Source organism: Xenopus laevis, chromosome 2S (genome assembly GCF_017654675.1).
Source record: "Xenopus laevis strain J_2021 chromosome 2S, Xenopus_laevis_v10.1, whole genome shotgun sequence".
Taxonomy (NCBI): domain Eukaryota; kingdom Metazoa; phylum Chordata; class Amphibia; order Anura; family Pipidae; genus Xenopus; species Xenopus laevis.
Genome location: NC_054374.1, coordinates 5,048,307 through 5,069,548, shown reverse-complemented (window position 1 = coordinate 5,069,548; position 21,242 = coordinate 5,048,307). Strand labels below are relative to the sequence as shown.

Sequence of the window (21,242 nt, the reverse complement as noted above, 5' to 3'; positions counted from 1 at the left end):
ACCCCCCCTCCGTAGCCTCCCCCCTGCATAGTCTTACCCCAGAATACTGTCTTGAAATAGTGACCACACATGCAGAGTCAGCACAGCGGAGCTCACGGGCGCCATCTTCTTCTCTTCAGTAATCTACGTGTCTTCTTCCTCCCCTTTGGCAATTTACCTCTTTCGGCGCATACGCAGTTGTCGTGAACCAGAAGATCGCTCCAACTGCGCATGCACCATTACATCGCTCAATTCACGAAGATTACCGAAGAAAAGAAGATGGCGTCCGTGAGCTCCGCTGTGCTGACTCTGCATGAGTGGTCACTATTTCAAGAGGGGACAGAATTCTTGGGTAAGACTGTGCAGAGGGGGACCAACGGAGGGCGCCCAGTGGGGACTTAACATCGCAGGGGATTTTGTTCTCCTTTAAATGAAAACTATACCCCCAAAATGAATACTTGAGCAACAGATAGTTTATATCAAATTGAATGACATATTAAAGAATCTTACCAAACTGGAATATATATTTACATAAATATTACCCTTTTACATCTCTTGCCTTGAACCACCATTTCGTGACTCTATCTGTGCTGCCTCAGAGATCACCTGACCAGAAATACTACAACACTAACTGTAACAGGAAGAGATCACCTGACCAGAAATACTACAACACTAACTGTAACAGGAAGAGATCACCTGACCAGAAATACTGCAGCTCTAACTGTAACAGGAAGAGATCACCTGACCAGAAATACTGCAGCTCTAACTGTAACAGGAAGAGATCACCTGACCAGAAATACTGCAGCTCTAACTGTAACAGGAAGAGATCACCTGACCAGAAATACTGCAGCTCTAACTGTAACAGGAAGAAGTGAGGAAGCAAAAGACACAACTCTGTCTGTTAATTGGCTCATGTGACTTTACATGTGGTTTGTATGTGTGCACAGTGAATCTTACGATCTCAGGGGGCGGCCCTTATTTTTTAAAATGGCAATTTTCTATTTATGATTACCCAATGGCACATACTACTAAAAAAGTATATTATTATGATAATGGTTCATTTACATGAAGCAGGGTTTTACACATGAGCTGTTTTACTCAGTATCTTTTAATAGAGACCTACATTGTTTGGGGGGTATAGTTTTCCTTTAAAGGTGACCCAACGTTATCATGTTATCTGTTGTGCTGCTGCATCGTTATTCAAAATGAGTGTCCCTATGTTTAAAAATAATGATGATGGCCTTAAAGCTGCAGACTTAGAATAAGTTGGTGGTTTATTGGCCCATGTATGGCACCCAGGTTGTATCAGTTGGACAGGTTTGCAAAGCCATTCTGGCAAGCTCTGCATTAGCCCCTGCCTCTAATCTTTGGTCCCAGCCTACAACTGAATCTAAATTTGCCTCTACCTGTAAGTGGCCTGTGATATACTCATTATGGCAACTTTGTATGGCCAGCTTTACATGCAAGACAGCACAGGAGAGTTTCCTTCCCTGCATCTGTGCACTGTCCGTTTTGTCCTTGCACTGTGTGACCTCTATACACACACAACAGACCCATGTTGCCACAAATGTCATGGAGAGATTTTCTAGGGGCCGGTCAATTCTACCTCACTTAAATATTGTGCACCTTAAAGTGCTTCAAATTGAGTTGTGTTATATGGTCTTGGAAGTCATGTTGTTGTGTTGGGTGGGTTTTTTCAGAACAGTATCACTGTTGTGCAGGAGACATGGGGAATGAACCCCATACTAGAGTCCTGCAGAGGGTCGGGTACGCGCGGGTTACCTGCAAAAACCTGAGGTGCCTTGTGGGTTGCAGATAGAAGTTTCGGGAGCGTGTATAGACGTGGGTCGCGGTTCTCCAGGGTTTGCGGGTCTTCTCAATAGCGAGTTTTACTCCTCTTTTTCTGATCACGCCTACTTCTAATGATGTCACTTCCGGTTTACAATGACAGCACTTCTTGTTTCTTGATGGTCAGCGGGTTGTGGATCGGGTTGCGGACTCTACCCCTCTTTGGAGTGTTAGCATGTGATTGTATTGCTTTAACACAAATGTAATTTGCTTATCGTTTATTTAATTTGCACAGTTTATTAAACCGTAGACTTAAACCAGGCATCTTCATGATATGTCGCACAATTTTGTATTGCGATTACTACCCAAGGCCCCATGTTGTGGCCCCATGTAGTATTTATGCAGACGGCACTTAAAGGAGGAGAAAATGGTAACCAAACGAGTGCTTGCCTTATGTGGTGTCTTAAAGGAGAAGGAAAGGTTAAAACTAAGTAAGCCTTATCAGAAAGGTCCATCTAAATACACCAGTAAACCCCCAAAGTAATGCTGCTCTGAGTCCCCTGTCAAAAGAAACAGCACATTTCTTTCCTTCTATTGTGTACTCATGGGCTTCTGTATCAGACTTCCTGTTTTCTGCTTAAACCTCCTTGCCCTGGGCAAGAGCATGCTCAGTTTGCTCCTCTCCCCCCCCCCTCCCTTCTCTGCTGTAATCTGAGCCCAGAGCAGGGAGAGACTCAGGCAGGAAGTGATGTCACACCACATTAATACTGCAGCTCCTATTCTAAACAAACAGAGAGTTTCTAGAGCTTTTTACTCAGGTATGGTAAAACATTCTACAGAATAAATATACCATTCTAGCTTGCACTATTGCACCTAATCTATTGGCAATAAAATGCCTCCGCAGCTTTCCTTCTCCTTTAAGAGGCACATTTATCAAGGGTCGAATTTCGAATTCATGTGAGTTTTTTTTAAAACTCCATTAAACTCCCATAAATTTGAAATTCGACCAATCGAATTGTATTAAAGTGGACCTGCCACCCTGACACAAAAAGCTGTATAATAGCCCTTTTCAAATTAAACATGAAATCCAGTTTCTATTTTTTATTAAAGCATTTATAGCTGTTGTAACCTCATTTTAACATCTCCGCTGTCAATCAAATATTGTCTGCCCCTCCTCTATGCCTTGGGCAATTACTTTCACTTTCCATTCAGCACTTCCTACATGTCACTGCTCTCCCCACATTCCCCTGTTCTCTTCACCATTTAATTGTGTAACCAGGTCATGGGGATGGACATCAGGTCCCCCATTCTCTTCACCATTTAATTGTGTAACCAGGACATGGGGATGGAAATCAGGTCCCCCATTCTCTTCACCATTTAATTGTGTAACCAGGACATGGGGATGGACATCAGGTCCCCCATTCTCTTCACCATTTAATTGTGTAACCAGGACATGGGGATGGACATCAGGTCCCCCATTCTCTTCACCATTTAATTGTGTAACCAGGACATGGGGATGGACATCAGGTCCCCCATTCTCTTCACCATTTAATTGTGTAACCAGGACATGGGGATGGACATCAGGTCCCCCATTCTCTTCACCATTTAATTGTGTAACCAGGACATGGGGATGGACATCAGGTCCCCCATTCTGGTGCACAAACAAGATTCTGAGATGATACAAGACTTGTCTTAATAACAGTGTCCAAAAACAGGAGAGGCAGATGTTGGGAAATGTTTCCCCTACTGCGCAGACTGAACTGCCATTTAAATCAACTGTATCTGTCTGTTTTTTTTAATAAAATATATTTCTGGCTCTGTGCAACACCAGTGCCCATAGAAAGATTATCTGTTTCTACATGGTCTATTTTTCCATATCTTGGCAGTACGACATGGGGGTGTAACTTATTGTGTGTTCACAGAACATTCCTACTCTGGTATTGCGGTTCTACCTTGCACATACGCAGAGAAGGAGGGTCGTTTTCATTAGGGATGCAACAAATCCATTATTTTGGATTCGGCCGAACCCCAGAAAGATTAGACTGAATCCAAATTTGCATATGCTAATTAGGAGTGGGAAGGGGAAAACATTTTTTACTTCCTAGTTTTGTGACAAAAAGTCATGTAATTTCCCTCCCCACCCTTAATTTGCATATGCACATTTGGATTTGATTCAGCTGAATCCGAATCCTGCTTAAAAATGGCCGAATCCCGAACTGAATCCTGGATTCGGTGCATCCCTAGTTTTCATACACAAGCCGTTCCCTACTGTGATAAGTTTTAAGGAATGTAGAATCCAGATATTTGAAGGATGTCCAATATGGCTGCCTCCTCTATATCAGCTGTGCATTTAAAAACATAGGGAACATTTGCCCCAAAGCAGTAACCCATATCAACCAATTAGCAGTTAGATTGCAGCATAATGGAACCAAATTTCTGATTGGTTAAGGACAATTTTTCCTAGTGTTATTAAATGAGGCCTTTCTGGGTGCGGAGTCCTACAGTGCCCCTTGTTATTAGTTGTCCTGACTTTGTTTTAAAATTCCTATACAGGAATGGGACCTGTTATACAGAATGCTCAGGAGCAGGCCTTCTAGATAAGTAATCTTTCTGTAATTTGGATCTCCATACTCCTAGAACATAATTGAAGCATTCTATAAACCCAATAGGATTATTTTACCTTGCGTAAACCTTAATTATATCTTAGTTAGCATCCAGTACAAGGTACAGTTTTATTATTACACAGAGAAAGCCAGTAATGTCTCATAATTAGAATTAGTTGTTTAAAATGGAGTCTACTCGCATAATTGGAAACTTTCTGGATAACGAATCCTGTGCGTGGACAACCCCAGAAGCAAGTGTTCAGTGTGGAGCAGGGGTTCTTTGGTTATTGATGCAGATATAAGGTGTATGATTGTAACCTAGACAGCCCCAACTGATCTGTACTAAAATGATTGATATCCTCACTACTAACTATTAGGGATGCACTGCAACCAGGATTCAGCCTTTTTCAGCAGGATTTGGCCGAATCCTAAATTGCATATGCTAACTAAGAGCGGGGAGGGAAATCGTGCGACTTTTTTGTCACAAAACAAGGAAGTAAACATGTTTTCCCTTTCCCACGACTAATTTGCATATGCAAATTAGGATTCAGTTCGGTATTCGGCCGAATCTTTCACAAAGGTTTAGGCCGAATGCAAAATAGTGGATTCGATGGATCCCTACTAACTAACTGTTCCACATCTGGATACTGAAAGCAGCAGCCCCTCGCTCCACCTCTCCATTTAGCAACCAAACTTATTCTCATTTAATCAAGGGCTTTATTTAATGTCACATGTTATTGTGCAAACAAAATGCTGCTTTTAAAGGAAACAAAATGGTCAAAAGATAAAACTGATGTGTTTTTTTTGTCATTTACTCCATGAACAGAACTGGAGCTGTTGTATTTTTCTGTCTGACTTAACCATGCGTTTTCCTTCTTTGCTGTTTTTGTCATCCATGACTTCTTGCTTCTCTCTGCACCTTCTTCCGCTCCCTCGTCCTTACACAATTCATTACTGAGCACTTATTAAATACCAGGTCTTGAGAGCTAACTTTGTCTTGTTTGACTAATTTGTAATTATTTCCAAATAATATAGGTTTTGTGACTGGTGTTTTTTAAAACTGGAAATACTTGAATAGCAGGAAACTGTCAAAAGGACAAAAACATGGTTATAACAAAATGCATCTTTGATTTCCCCTGATGCTCGAAAAACAGTTTACATTGAGAGGCTCTTCTACATGCAGATTATGCTTTCTGTTCTGCAGAGTGGGACTTCCTCCTATGGGAGCGTTCCTCAGTCAGGCCTTGACTGCTTGTTATGTACATCCATTAAAGGGGAACTACGGCTACCAAACCAAAATTTGATAAAGAGCCCCACATAAAGCCCTAATATACCCATCACCATTATCGGTGTCTGCAAAAAGTATGAATAAATGGCATTTTCTATGCTGAAATCCAGCTGTGTAACAGTTCTTCTCTTTCTGCATCATTTGAAATCCTGGCAGGGAAGGAGGGACTAAACCCTGATGCTACAAATTGTAACAACTTCTCCACAGCTTACAGACAGCATGCAGGAACTTCATAACCCAAAATGCATTGCACTCTGATGTTCTGTTCCTTATAGAAATCACGTGTGCAGGGAATTGTGGGGTTTGGAGGATACAGGCTGAGGACAGATGGCTGTTGATACAAAGTAACAGTAGTCAGACAGCTCAGCAAAGTAGTCAGACAGACAGATCAGCAGGAGAGCAGGGGGCTGGGCTTAGGGAACTGTCAGAAACCATTAAAATTGTGAAAAGTCTGCATATTTTTTAATTGATGTATATTGCAAAGTTGCTTGAAATTATGTTTACTTTTCAACAAGCTTATGTTATGTTTTTGTGGAGTTCCCCTTTAACTTCATTTTCTACTCCAGAACAACTGCCTCGTTCATTGGGTAGGATATGTAACCCCTTGTTCAACAACAGCATTGATTCAAGAAGTTCGGTCAATAGAATTTGTCATTCTGCCTTGTGTTTTAAAGGAGAAGGAAAGGATAAAACTAAGTAAGCTTTATCAGAAAGGTCTATGTAAATACACCAGTAAACCCTCAAAGTAATGCTGCTCTGAGTCCTCTGTCAAAAGAAACAGCACATTTCTTTCCTTCTATTGTGTACTCATGGGCTTCCTGCTGGAATTCCCTGTGCAATTGCTCAGCTCTGAAATGGTTAGTATGAAATATTTATAAAGCTCTGCAGCGTTGTGCAATTAGAATGCATAGAGACATTTATACAAACAACGACTGAGAAAGTGGAGGGGCCATTCCATGGAAATGTTGACGGAATCAAATCAATTTTAAATGGCTGAGCCTTTGAAGTCACTTTAGGGCCATCCTTGGCTCATAAAAAGATTGTTGTATCACTCCTTATTGTTCACTTACCAACACTGGACACGTTTGCATCTAAATAGCCACCAATCAGTTATTAGCATTTTTCCAAATCAGCTTAAAGGGATACTGTCATGGAAAAAAAACATTTTTTCAAAATGAATCCGTTAATAGTGCTGCTCCATCAGAATTCTGCACTGAAATCCATTTCTCAAAAGAGCAAACAGATTTTTTTTATATTCAATTTTAAAATCTGACATGGGGCTAGACATATTGTCAATTTCCCAGCTGCCCCAAGTCATGTGCCCAATAAGGCAAATACCTTCTCCGATTGTACATGGAGAGTCTTACTTGACTTTGTTTTCTTTACAAATGAGTGGAGCAGTCAACTTTACTCTGATGAGGAAAATTCAGCCAAAAGTAAAAGTACTGGTAGAATGGTGACTTGGTTTCCCTTTTAAGACACTGTTTTGTACTAAACATAAAAAATCAGAAAGAGACTGTAGTTTCCCTTTATCCATAACTGTATGATGTAATGTCCCTTTAAATAACATTCATGCATTTCCTACGTCCCAGATGAAGTTATTGCTTCTCGTACAATATTCCTGGCCTCAGGTGTCCAAGTGTTACATGCTGGAAGCCTTGGTGCATACTAATTGCGGCCAGCCTCGCACCATTTACTTTCTAGTACATAAAGAGCAAGCTCATTGGCCGAGCTCCCAAACCAAATGCCACAAGGAAGTGTCTGTGGAGATTTACTGGAGCTGAACTGGAAGGGAAATCAAAGGAAGACCTGATTTCAATGAAAGCTAATACACAAAACTCCCTCTGTAACGACATTAATATGCTGCCATCGTCACGTCTCTAATTATTTACTACTTATTCCGCACTTTGTGTAATGGTCCTAGTTTCTCCTTAAAGGAACAGTAACATCAAAAAATGAAAGTGGTTCAAAGTAATGGGAAAATAGTGTTGTGTAGTCTGCACTGGTAAAACTAGTGTGTTTGCTTAAGGTAGACTACTATAGATTATACAAACAAGCTGCTGTGTAGCCATGGGGGCAGCCATTCAAGCACAGGATACACAGTAGATAACAGATAAGTACTACTATAGTTTATACAAACAAGCTGCTGTGTAGCCATGGGGGCAGCCATTCAAGCACAGGATACACAGTAGATAACAGATAAGTACTACTATAGTTTATATAAACAAGCTGCTGTGTAGCCATGGGGGTAGCCATTCAAGCACAGGATACACAGGAGATAACAGATAAGTACTACTATAGTTTATATAAACAAGCTGCTGTGTAGCCATGGGGACGGCCATTCAAGCACAGGATACACAGTAGATAACAGATAAGTACTACTATAGTTTATATAAACAAGCTGCTGTGTAGCCATGGGGGCAGCCATTCAAGCACAGGATACACAGTAGATAACAGATAAGTACTACTATAGTTTATATAAACAAGCTGCTGTGTAGCCATGGGGGCAGCCATTCAAGCACGGGATACACAGTAGATAACAGATAAGTACTACTATAGTTTATATAAACAAGCTGCTGTGTAGCCATGGGGGCAGCCATTCAAGCACAGGATACACAGTAGATAACAGATAAGTACTACTATAGTTTATATAAACAAGCTGCTGTGTAGCCATGGGGGCAGCCATTCAAGCACAGGATACACAGTAGATAACAGATAAGTACTACTATAGTTTATATAAACAAGCTGCTGTGTAGCCATGGGGGCAGCCATTCAAGCACAGGATACACAGTAGATAACAGATAAGTACTACTATAGTTTATATAAACAAGCTGCTGTGTAGCCATGGGGCAGCCATTCAAGCACAGGATACACAGTAGATAACATAAGTACTACTATAGTTTATATAAACAAGCTGCTGTGTAGCCATGGGGGCAGCCATTCAAGCACAGGATACACAGTAGATAACAGATAAGTACTACTATAGTTTATATAAATAAGCTGCTGTGTAGCCATGGGGGCAGCCATTCAAGCACAGGATACACAGTAGATAACAGATAAGTACTACTATAGTTTATATAAATAAGCTGCTGTGTAGCAATGACGGAAACTGAAAAAAGTCTATATGGCAAAGGATAAATCGTGGATAACAGATAACACCATTATGTTCTACAGAGCTTATCTGCTGTGTAACCTGAGTCTTTTCTCCTTTGAATGGCTGCCCCTATGGCTAAAGAGCAACTTGTTTTGCCGTACAGTGTGGGGAGTCTCAGTGTTCTGAAATAAAAATATCCAAGAGAAAAATGTCAGAATGTAGGACTTGCTATTCAGCAGAAGGAGAGAACGGATGATTTAGCAAGGCACTGTGTGTACCTGAAGCTGCTAAATCAAGGTCATAACTATTTTCAATTTGCTACAGAACAGACAGTAGAAACACCGGAGAAGTAAATGTGCCATTGTTTCATATTTGAATGACATTTATTTTTCATTGGAGCTGCTGGTACGATTAATAAATCATCTTCCCAACATGAATTTACAGTACAAGATTGTTGTTTCTACAGTTTGCATTAAAAGCAATTGGTAGCACCATGGGAGCCTTTGGGTGGAGACCCCTTGTTGACGCGTCAGTGGAGGTGACGGGAGCTGCTTTACTGCTGAATGCGTCGGATAGACTGGACCTGGAAGGTCTGGGCATGGGATCCCCACTCTCTCCAGTGCTTGTATTCACCTCCATGGTGGTCACACTCCAAAATGTACTGGTAACCACGATAACCAGGATACTGGTAGCACACCCAGCTGCAACAGATTGAAAGAGCATTATTTTTTTCAAGGAAACATAAGCCATAGCCCACATCTGTTGTGTTTTCATTGTTTTACATGTATAGTTTCACTTTGCTGTATATATACATGGGCCGGGAACGAATTCACTGTTCAGAACAGCAGAGCAAAAACTCTTATGGGCAAATTCACTAACCTGAGGAGTTGCGCTAGCGCAGGCTTCGCCACACCGCCAGGGCGCCGCTAATTCACTAAAATACGAAGTTGCGCTCAGGGAGGCGAAAGATAGCGAAGTTTCGCTGGCGTTAATTCAAGGAAAGCGCAGTTACGCTAGTGATGCCTAATTTGCATACGGTGCCAAATTAAAGTACAATGGGCGTATATGTAGCAGAAAATACATTACACTACACAAGCCTGCGAAAGCTTCATAAAATAAAATAAAGTTGTTATTTTGCCCTATACATGTGCCCACTGTATAGTTTAGGTGCCATATGTTAGGAAATGTAGGGGGGAAGGAGGGTACCCCAAAAAAATGTACAATCTTTTTCAGCCTATCACCCTTAAAAAAGGAAAAGACGCCAGCGGTTTTTTTTTTCAACTTTTTTGAAGCAATCCTTATCTACTCTATTGCACTTCGCCTGGTCTGAGGTGGCGAAGGCAAGTCTGGCGCAATCGGTAACGTTCAGTAAAATACGCAAGTTAGCGAATTAGCGTAGTTACGTCCCTTCGTCATAGTGCAACTTCGCCTGGCGTAAGGGTGCAATGTAGCGCTAGAGTAGGTCCACTTCGCTAGCGAATTTACGTCAGCACCCGTTAGTAAATCGGCGAAGTAACGAAATGACGTCACGCTGGCGAATTTGCACTAGCGTTAGGCGCTTCGCACTTTAGTGAATTTGCCCCTTAAAGAGGCCAGGTCACTTATTTTAAAAAAGTTTCTTAAAGGAGATGGAAAGTCATCTTGCACTTGGGGGTGCTAAATGTTAGGAACCTCCAAGTGATTATTACTAAACTGAAACCCCAGGCTGGTGCTCCTATCAGCTGAAAACGGCACCAGCTCGGGGTTTTTCCATCGAGCACCACGGAGCGAACTTCTCGCAGCTGCGCATGCGTAGTACAGTGAAAAGCTGAACTTTAAATAAAATGTCGGCTATTTCGATCAACTGCGCATGCGTCTGCCCCGGGAAATTTAAAGAAAGAGGAAACAGGAAGAGGATCAGTCCGTGGTGCTCACTGGTATAACCGGTGCAGTTTTCTGCTGATAGGAGCACCAGCCCGGGGTTTCAGGTAAGTCAACACAATCACTTGGGGGTGCCTAACATTTAGCACCCCAAGTCCACGAAGACTTTCCTTCTCCTTTAAGAAACTTTTTTAAAAAAGTGACCTGGCCCCTTTAAGAGTTTATGCTCTGCTACAACAGCAGAGCATAAACTCTTAAAGGGGCCAGGTCACTTTTTTAAAAAAAAAAGGGGCGGGAAGGAATTCAGTATTCACAACGAATACTGAATTCCTTCCCGGCCCGTTCAGGTTTGGTGGAAAGATGATGAGAATATGTGTCTTTTATGGAAATCTCCACTCTCCCTATAGCGAGTCATTGAATCCTTGCCAAAAGTAATTTGTTTTCATAATATCACAGTTATTAAAATGCTAAGCCTCCCAGAACTGTTGTTCATATTGTTGCATGGATGAAAGCCCAAGCAGCAGAACGCAGTGTGGTTAATCACAGTAGGAATTCTCAAGTTATGGCCTTTAATGTACAAAACGCATTCATAGCAATCTAAATGTGACATAATGACGGCCTTCGCTGCCCTCTATACCACATAATAGAGAGTCACTTACGCTCCACTCGTTACTTTCATGGATCCAACCTCATTGTTGAACCATCCCATAGCTTGCAGAGAGGGATAGTCATCACACATGTCCCACTTGCGTCCAATGAAATTCTCTTTCTCAAAGACCATCAGTTTGGATTCCTTGTGGTTCTGTTGGGACAATACATAATGACTTGTTTTGCAGCATTAATTCTATGAAATACATTTGCAATAGCTCTAATTTTAGGTGCCCATTCTCTGGCAGATATTGGTTGCTCGCTTGGCCAAGTCAGAAGCTCATTGGTCCTTGTATAAGCAAAACAAATGACTTTCCAAATAATTTCTGCCAATGCGATGTTAAATGATGTAAAAATGAGTATCAACTAGGCTGTTTCTTAAAACAGTTCAAGAGAAAGATGTGAGTACCTCCAACAATAATGAATCAATCAGTTAAAAAATTGAAAATTTTATTCGGACATAAGAGCAAGACCTAATGCGTTTCGTGCCTGCTGGGGCACTTACTCATAGGTTGAATGGCACATCTCTGTACACAGGTTATAAAGGGGCTGTGGCCAATCACAAAACAACACGTTAACACTTTATACAATTAGTAAAAGTCCACCTAGTGGTTAAAGTGCTAATTGTTACAAACATATCTGTGCAACTCAATGTGCCAAAAAAAGGCAAAAACAAGAGAAAAACTACACAACAAATACTAAGTGTAAATTACACCTCAAAAAAACAAACCATGGTTATATACAAAAATAATAATAATTAATAATGTATGAAAAAGAAAGAGGAATGGACAATATGAAAAATAACTACAGGTATGGGACCTATTATCCAGAATGCTCGGGACCTCGGGCTTTCCGGATAACGGGTCTTTCCATAATTTGGATCTTCACACCTTAAGACTACTAGAAAATCATGTAAACATTAAATAAACCCAATAGGCTGGTTTTGCTTCCAATAAGGATTAATTATATCTTAGTTGGGATCAAGTACAAGCGACTGTTTTATTATTACACAGAAAAAGGAAATCATTTTTAAAAATTTGGATTATTTGATTATAATGGAGTCTATGGGAGATAACCTTTCCGTAATTCGGAACTTTCTGGACAACGGGTTTCTGGATAACGGATCCCATACCTGTATCAATAAATCATTAAGAAATAAATCATTAAGAAATAAAAATTCCAATTGCACAAAAAAGATTCCATTCCTTTTTCTTTTTCATCCATTATAAATTATTATTATTTTTGTATATAACCACACTTAGTATTTATTGCGTTGTTTTTCTCTTGTTTTTGGCACATTGAGTTGCACAGATATGTTTGTAACAATTTAACACTTTAACCACTAGGTGGACTTTTACTAATTGTATAAAGTGTTAACGTGTTGTTTTGTGATTGGCCACAGCCCCTTTATAACCTGTGTACAGAGATGTGCCATTCAACCTATGAGTAAGTGCCCCAGCAGGCACGAAAAGCGTTAGGTCTTGCTCTTATGTCCTAATAAATTTTTCTATTTTTTAACTGATTGATTCATAATGGTTGGAGGTACTCACATCTTTCTCTTGAAATGTTGTCTTGGACTTACACCCTAGGACTGGGGTGAATTATGAGTGTATCCTCCATGATTAACTTCAATACTTGTTTTTGAATTATCAATTATTGTGGAGTAGTACCTATTTATATACATATATATATATATTTTTTGGCATTGGCACAAACCACACTATCATATGTTTCTTAAAACACACTGATATCCCTCTGGACACTTACAGCACCACAGATTGGGCGGAAGGACATCATGCGTTCCACATGATAAGCGTTGCTTCCACTCCAGGCCTCCCACCTTGGGTATTCTCCTTTTTCCAGGACAAACTGCTGCCCACAGAAGCTTGTGTGCTCATAGCCTATCCATCTGCAAACAAAACAAAAGGTATTTGTAAGTTGAGTAAAGTGTCATCCTTTATCAGAAAACAAGACTCTTCCCATGTAAGGTAATGATTTACTTTCTATGGGTCTTTCCATAATGGGACTCAAAGAAACAATAATGCTCACTAGCTGCTATCTGGATTTCCTCATGGCTGTGGAGCTCTGCCAAAAAAGTAGGATTCCTGCGATATTGTTCTGTTTTCTCTGCTGAAACATATGGTAGCTAAGCAGTAGCCTTTACTCTGCCAAACGCTCTTATTGCTTGTCTATGGTAACTGCCCTCAGCAGTGCCTCAGATATATCTGTCATTTTTATAAATTATTTTAGCAGAAAATGTTCATATCCAAACTATTCACAATTATCCCATTGGGGCTTTTTACAGGGAAGTAGAGCTGACTATAAGGCAATGCAATATGGGTGACTACCATAGGCTTTAGGGATGCAGCGAATTCCGGATTCGGTTTGGGATTCAGCCAGGATTCTGCTTTTTTTCAGCAGGATTCGGATTCGGCAAGATCCTTGTGCCTAGCCGAACTGAATCTGAACCCTAATTTGCATATGTAAATGAGGGGCGGGTAGGGAAAACATGTGACTTTTCGTCACAAAAGAAGAATCTTTTTCCTCTTCTGCCCCTAATTTGCATATGCAAATTAAAATTTGGTTCGGTATTTAGCCGAATCTTTCACCAAGGATTCGGCCGAATCCCAAATAGTGGATTCGGTGCATCCCTAATATGCTTACATGCTGTTTGACCCTGTAGATCAGCAGTTGTAGTTAGGATGGGTGGAAGAGAGCAGATGTATTAGGGTACCTTCAAAAAGTGTACAAAATGTATATACTGTATATTATAAGGCAGGTAAGATGGCACATACAGTGCAAATATGCAGCAATACTTACGCTCCACACTCCACCTTTAGAGATCTGATGTTGTCAAAGCCACATTCCATGATGTTTTGGCAGGAGGAAGAGAATTCCATCCTTTTCCCTTGGAAGTTCTCCTGGTCATAGACTGTGATCTGAACCAAAAGATGTTAACACCTTATTCACATGGTATACTTTCACAGGGGGTCACGTTGAACTTTCTTGTTTTAAACCTTTAAACTCCATACTACATAGTATTATGTTGCCCTCTTGCTGATTCATGAAAAGCCTCCTTCTAACATCAACACTGTTCACAATCTATCATTCTGTAACGCAAGCACTGCATTGTAGTGATGTGGGGGCCGGCCCAAAACCTGCGGATCAAGTGGGTTCGGGCCAACCTTGTTGCTCCTCTTGCGGGTCGCGAGCATGTTCGGGTTGAGCTCTTCTGGCTGCCCTCCACGACCTAAGACTGTCGGTTTCCCACTTCCTGTTTCCTGTTTTATAGACTCGCGCCTGCCCCACCCTTTTTGTGACATCATAGGCGGTGCAGGTCGACGTGGGTCTATAAATGGAATGGGGAAGTCGAGTGCAAGTTGAGAAAAACTCAACCTTCACATCATTACTGCATTGCTAACACTAGTTTTCCCAGTACAGAATTTCCTGCCAACCAAGTTCGGACTGGGATTCAAAATAGTCCCTGGCATTTCAAGTACACAGGGGCCCAAACAGCCTCCAGCAGCCCACTAAATAGCCACTGTCTATGGCATCTTATAGTAGCCCCTCTGCCATAACCCATAGATTGCCAGTCCGGGTATCCAGAATCCAGAATCCCCCGGGTATCGGGCCAGCACGCACATCACTAATTCCCAACCAGTAGCTCGTGAGTAACATGTTGCACACAACTCTTTGGATGTTGCTCCCAGTGGCCTCAAAACAAGTGCTTATTTTTGAATTTCTGCCTTGGAAGCAAAAAACTAAGGGACAGAATTTTTGAGTCAAATTTGACTAGGGAGTTATTCAAAATGGATTCAAGCTTTAAAAAAATAGATTTTTGAGATTTATCGTACTCTGGCCCTTTAAGAACTTGATTTCGACTAATCGCCACCTAAAACCTGACGAATTGCTGTTTAAGTAAATGGGAGAGTTCCAGGGATCAATTTTGAGTTGCTTTCCTGACATTCAAGTTTTTTTTTGTTGCCCTCCAACTTTTTACAATAAATGTGGCTCCCTGGTAAAAATAAGTTGGGGACCCCATCTCCAATAACATGGTGTTAAGTGCTGTTCCTGGTGAATAAGTATGATACATATTAAATGAATAAAAATAAATTTTGTAGAGTGAGTTTATAGATCTGTTCAGTTCATGTGATAACTCTGGGCTGAGGAAGACTACAGTTGACTTTCCTACAGGCCACTGGTTGGACACCTGAGATGAGGAGACATACCTTCCAGGATCCCATACGCATGGAGAGTGGGTTGGTCTCGGCCATTTTCTTTGTGAAGTTTTCTATTAAAACAAGAAATGGACCAATGAATCCCAAAGGATTCCCAAAAACGCAAGTGATTACAAATAACGACAGATTGTTATCCACTTGGCAAGAGGTTATTTCTTAAATTTTCCCAAGTCAGGTCCTTAAATTCACTGCAATATTTTGGTTTCTTGAGAACTTGATACCAGTTCTCATCAGAGCTTCTGTCCTTTTATTTACAATACCAAAGGGGTTCATTACCATTACTAGGCAAAACTAAATAAAGACCAAGCCTCTATCAACTGCTAATTTTTTTTTCTCCACATTATCAATTTCTATTCAGCCTATACTACCATTAACATACTTGCATTTTGTTATACACGAATTATACATGAGAACAGACCCAATACTTATCTTTAAACAGCATTATATATTATTTTTCTCTTTAATAAATACATATTCTCCACTGAATAAGATATTTCGGTGATTCCATGTTGAGTTTCAATACAGATCGTGCCCTGGTTGGAATTCATTTTAGCATCCCAGCCATCCCTGAGCCACTGAATCCTATGCTTAATTATTTAGTAATGTGGCCTATGGCATCAGGTTCCATGGATGGGCCAGGTGGGATTGCTAGTCTTACTGGGGAATATCTAGGGGGGAAAAATCTATTTTTGGTGGAATGTAGAGAGTGTTAGGGACACCACTGATATAGATAAGGACAATGATGGAGGCAATACTGGGGGGGGTAAAACATGAGAGCCAAATTAAGGGTAACTGTTGTTGAACTATGATCCCCGCTATGGCCACTGTCTTCTTTAAGTAACTGGACGTTGCATTTCTACAAGAAAACCCAACTTTTATTTGTTGCCCAGACCTCTACTTGAAACACTAGGGGGCCGATTCATCAATAGTCGAATATCGAGGGTTAATTAACCCTCGATATTCGACTGGGAACTAAAATCGTTCGACTTCGAATATCGAAGTCGAACGATTTTGCGCAAATCCTGCGATCGATCGATCGAAGGATTTTTCGTTCGATGATTCGAAGGATTTGAATCCAACGATCGAAGGAAAATCCTTCGAACAAAAAATCACAGGCAAGCCTATGGGGACCTTCCCCATAGGCTAACATTGACTTCGGTAGGTTTTATTTACCGAAGTAGGTGGTCGAAGTATTTTTTAAAGAGACAGTACTTCGATTATCGAATGGTCGAATAGTCGAACGATTTTTACTTCGAATCGTTCGAATTCGAACGAATTTAACCAATTCGATGGTCGAAGTACCCAAAAAATACTTCGAAATTCGAAGTTTTTTACATTCGAATTCTTCACTCGAATTTTGTAAATCTGCCCCCAGGTATTAATTTGTACTTTTGTTCATATTTAGAACACATAAAGTACATTTTTTATGTATAATATGTTTCTGAGAGCCCTGCTTTCTAAAATTTACTACAAACTTCATGAGTTAAATACTAATATTATCTGTTTTAGGAAATTGTCAGACCATGGGTTATTCTGTAATGCCAGAAGCCCTGAGCAAATCCCCATCCCTCCTACCCAATATTTGGCCAGTATGTGGCTCTCAAGCAGCTGCTCACTCACCTCTCTCAGTCTGTACTGGGGAAATTTCCATCAGGCGCTCGGCTGCTGAGCTCTCCCAGCGTCAGGGTTTTTATAGAGAGGAACAGGCTCTAATTCCAGCATTTCATCCAGTGTCAGCACAACGTTGTCTGTACTATTGTTTGTGCCTGATCCCATGCCTCTCGTCTGCTTCTCTGCCCAACACAATGAACATTTCTCTCCGCATGAATAAACCCTGCTGCCTATGACTTCACTTGGAGACAAATGCACAGAAAGCTTAACAGTTATTTATAGTTATACATTTTTTAAAATAACATTACTTTTCATTATTATATTAGTGAGTTTATACAGCACCCATGGGGTAAATTTACTAAGCGGCGAAAATTCACCCATCGCTGCACTTCGCCAGGCTAAAATTCGAGTTGTTATATTGCCCTACACATGAGTCCACTGTATAGTTTATGTTCCATATGTTAGAAAATGTAGGGGGGAACCAGGTTACCCCAAAAAAATTTAAGAACTTTTGCAGGCTATCACTTTGAAATAAGGAAAAGACGCCAACGTTTTTTGGACTTAGAAAGTTTTTCCTCTAAAAAATATGATGTAAGTAACAGAAGAATGAGTATACACTCCAATGCACTTCTCCTGGTCTGAGCTGGCGAAGGCAAGTCTGGCGAAAGAGGTAACGTTCAGTAAAATCCGTATCTTAGTGAATTTGCGGAGTAACGTCCATTCGCCAGAGTGAAGATTCTCCTGGCGATAGAGTGTGAATGAGCGCTAGCGACTGTCTCTTTCACTAGCGAAGTTACACCTGCACCTGTTAGTAAATCGGCAAAGTGCCTAAAAGCGGTAATGCTGTCGAATCGTTGCCAGCGATAATCACTTCGCCCTTTCGTAAATCTGCCCTAGTTGGCAGCAAGACATGCTCTATTCGCATTAAGGCGGAAACAGCTGCATAGTAAGTGACCCCCAGAGTAGGCATTAAGGGGGCACAAGAGGTACTTCTATAAAAAGCTCATTTATTAAGTCACCAGGGACCCCAAAGTATTCACTTATACCGGGGAGCAGAGTGACAAGTGGCATGAATATATAGGAGCAGCAAGTTAAGTACTATGCAATAATATTATAATAAACAGGAGACATAGAAAAAAAGCTACGATTTACAAAATGAGGGGCTCTGTTTGCAAACATTTATAATCTAAATGGGAACAATTAACAGGTTGTTGGAAATAATGGATGATTTTTTTTTCGGCCAGGATTCTGACTTTTTCAGCAGGATTCGGATTCGGCCGAATCCTTCTGCCCAGCTGAACCGAATCTGAATTCTAATTTGCATATGCTAATTAGGGGCAGGGAGGGTAATCGTGTGACTTTTTGTCACAAAACAAGGAAGTAAAAAATGTTTTCCCCTTCCCATCCCTAATTTACATATGCAAATTAGAATTCTAGTTGAGTTCAATATTCGGCCTTATCTTTCGCAAAGGATTCAGGGGTTCGGCCGAATCAAAAATAGTGGATTCATTTGAGTTCCCATAGAGGGAACTCATATGAATTACTGTAAAGCATTATTTGAACGTGTCTGAACTAAATTAGAGTTAATAGATATATTAAAGCTTTCCATCTCATAATCATCAACAACAATTATATTCTCAGTAAACCTGAATGTGAAGGCAACAAGGGTAAAAACGCAGGCAACATTTTCAGATTTCTTTTATCGTCACAGCTCTAATGAAATCACTGATTGAGTTTACAATCCAAGGTAAGGTTAAAATTCAAAAAATGAATGTAGTGTCCCTGATTCTTAGTTTTTTATTGTAATTATCCTTCATTTAAATATCATATAAAAATAAAATTAATATTTCAGTTTTCATATGTTACATAGTTCATTTGGGTTAAAAAGTCATTCAAGTATATGCACACAAATATACATACTTATACAGACGTAACTATACACTCACATACTGTATATAAACTATATCTACCCATATGTATACTAATTGTAGGTTATAGTATCACAATAGCCTTGGATATTATGCTTGTCCAAGAAATGGTCCAATGGTAGTTTTCTCTAAATAAGTATGTTGTAAGAGAGCTTTTGAAAGCAGAAAGGTTGGGAGAAAGTCGGACAGACCGTGGGAGAGAGTTCCAGAGGAGGGGTGCAGCCCATGCAAAGTCTTGAATGCGAGCATGTGAGGAGGTAATGAGAGAAGAGTTGAGGAGCAGGTCAGTAGAGGAGCGTAGCAAGCGTTTGGATGAGTATATAGAGATGAGTTCAGAGATGTAGGGTGGGGCAGAGTTATGAAGTGCTTTGATTGTCAGGGTCATTAATTTGAATTTTATTCTGAAAGGTAGCAGAAGCCAGTGCAGGGATTGACAGAGGAGGAGCGGTTCCTGAGGTGTATAAGCCTTGGGGCAGTGTTCATTATGGACTGGAGAGGTGACAGTCTCTGGAGGGGAAGGCCAATTAAAAGAGAGTTACAGTAGTCTAGATGTGATATGTCGAGAGATTGGTTAAGAATTTTGGCAGCATTTTGGGTGATAAATGATCGTATTTTGAAAATGTTCCTTTGGTGGAAGTGACATGATTTAATAAGTGACTGGATATGAGGAGTGAATGACAGGGCAGAATCTAGGATAACCCCAAGGCACCAGGCCTGGGGAGACAATAGTGGAATTGTTAACTATGATGGATACTTCTGGGATGTTAGAGGTGTTAGTTGGGAGAAAGAGAACCATTTCTGTTTATAGAGGTTTAATTTAAGGTAGCTTTGCGACATTCAAGTAGAGATAGAGGACAGGCAGGAGTTTTGGATTGAGATCAGGAGATGAGAGATAGGTCTGAGTATTGTCAGCATAGAGGTGGTAGTGGAAACCATACGAGTTGATTAGTATAGAGGGAGAATAATAAGGGGCCCAGGACAGAGCCTTAAAGCCATTAACTGAATCAGCATCACAACATCACCCGGCAGTGCATTCCACAACCTCACTGTCCTGACTGTGATGAACCCCCTACTCTGTTCCTTTAAATGAAACTTCTTTTCCTCTAGTCTGAAGTGGGGGCCTCTGGTACGTGATTCTCTTTATGGGTAAAAAGGTCTCCCCCCTCCCGTTATCTGCCGATAATGCCCCGTCAAACTGATATCTACAACTTTGATCGTTGGGCAATATAAAACAATTTAGGATCTACTGAAAAACCTATGAAGGTATCACCTGGCTCTACTATGGGATTCACAACTGGTTTGTGGCCTTTTGTTTATTCTACATTGTGCCAATATTAAATGCAGCTTGTTATGTTTTGGGTAGCCGAGGATGAGTAGAGTATAACAGAGCTTTATTAGCAGGCTCATACAGCCATTACACAACAGTAACTTCCAACTCTATCGCTCTTAAGCAGTATTGATAGTACTATGTATACACAGTATAACTCATGTGCACAGTGACATCTGCAGGCCATTTATATAAACACCACACAGCTGTTCCTACAGTTGATGGGGGTTAAGGAGACAGTTCTTGAGGTTCCTTTTGCTTATGTGTGACATTTAGCAGCTGTATCTTCAGGTGGCCATAGACGTAACAATTATGATCTTTCTTGGAAAAGATCTTTCCAAGAAAGATTGTTTGTTCCAATACACACGTGTAGAGCTGAATGGTCAGATATACATATAGAAACAATAGAATTCTACCTGTATCTGATGATTCAGCACTAACAATGGCCGATGTTTGGGTCCCTTCAAAGGCACCCGATCAAAATTTTCCCTCCAGCCTGATCGACGAGCTGACCGATATCCAAGTCTTCTGCCGGTCGGCTCTTTTTCCACCATACACGCAACGAATATCGGACGAAAATTTGTTTCGTACAATATTATCTGTGCGTCTATGGCCTCCTTAACAATAGGCGATGTTTGGGTCCCTTCAAAGGCACCCGATCAAAATTTTCCGTCCAGCCCGATCGACGAGCCGACCGATTTCCAAGTCTTCTGCCGATATCGGTCGCTCTTTTTCCACCATACACAGTGTCGGACTGGCCCACCGGGATACCAGGAAAACTCCCGGTGGGCCAAGGTGTCAGTGGCCCCTCATGCTGTGAAACTTTTGGCCTATTTCATGGTCATTCCCTATTTCTATGAGAACAAAGAGGCTAAATA

The 21,242-nt window shown here is 40.8% G+C and overlaps 1 protein-coding gene across 1 annotated transcript in view; it reads right to left on the bottom strand.

Annotated features, from left to right (window-relative positions):
* Positions 1 to 9,128: 9,128 nt before the first annotated feature.
* Positions 9,129 to 21,242, bottom strand: part of cryba4.S (crystallin beta A4 S homeolog) — a gene marked incomplete in the record, with an annotated part of 29,099 nt that continues 16,985 nt past the window's right edge. Inside the window, 6 exon segments of the mRNA NM_001087360.1 lie at positions 9,129 to 9,453; positions 11,272 to 11,414; positions 13,028 to 13,169; positions 14,081 to 14,199; positions 15,490 to 15,551; positions 17,119 to 17,164. Coding sequence (NP_001080829.1) covers positions 9,306 to 9,453; positions 11,272 to 11,414; positions 13,028 to 13,169; positions 14,081 to 14,199; positions 15,490 to 15,551; positions 17,119 to 17,149 — 645 coding nt within the window.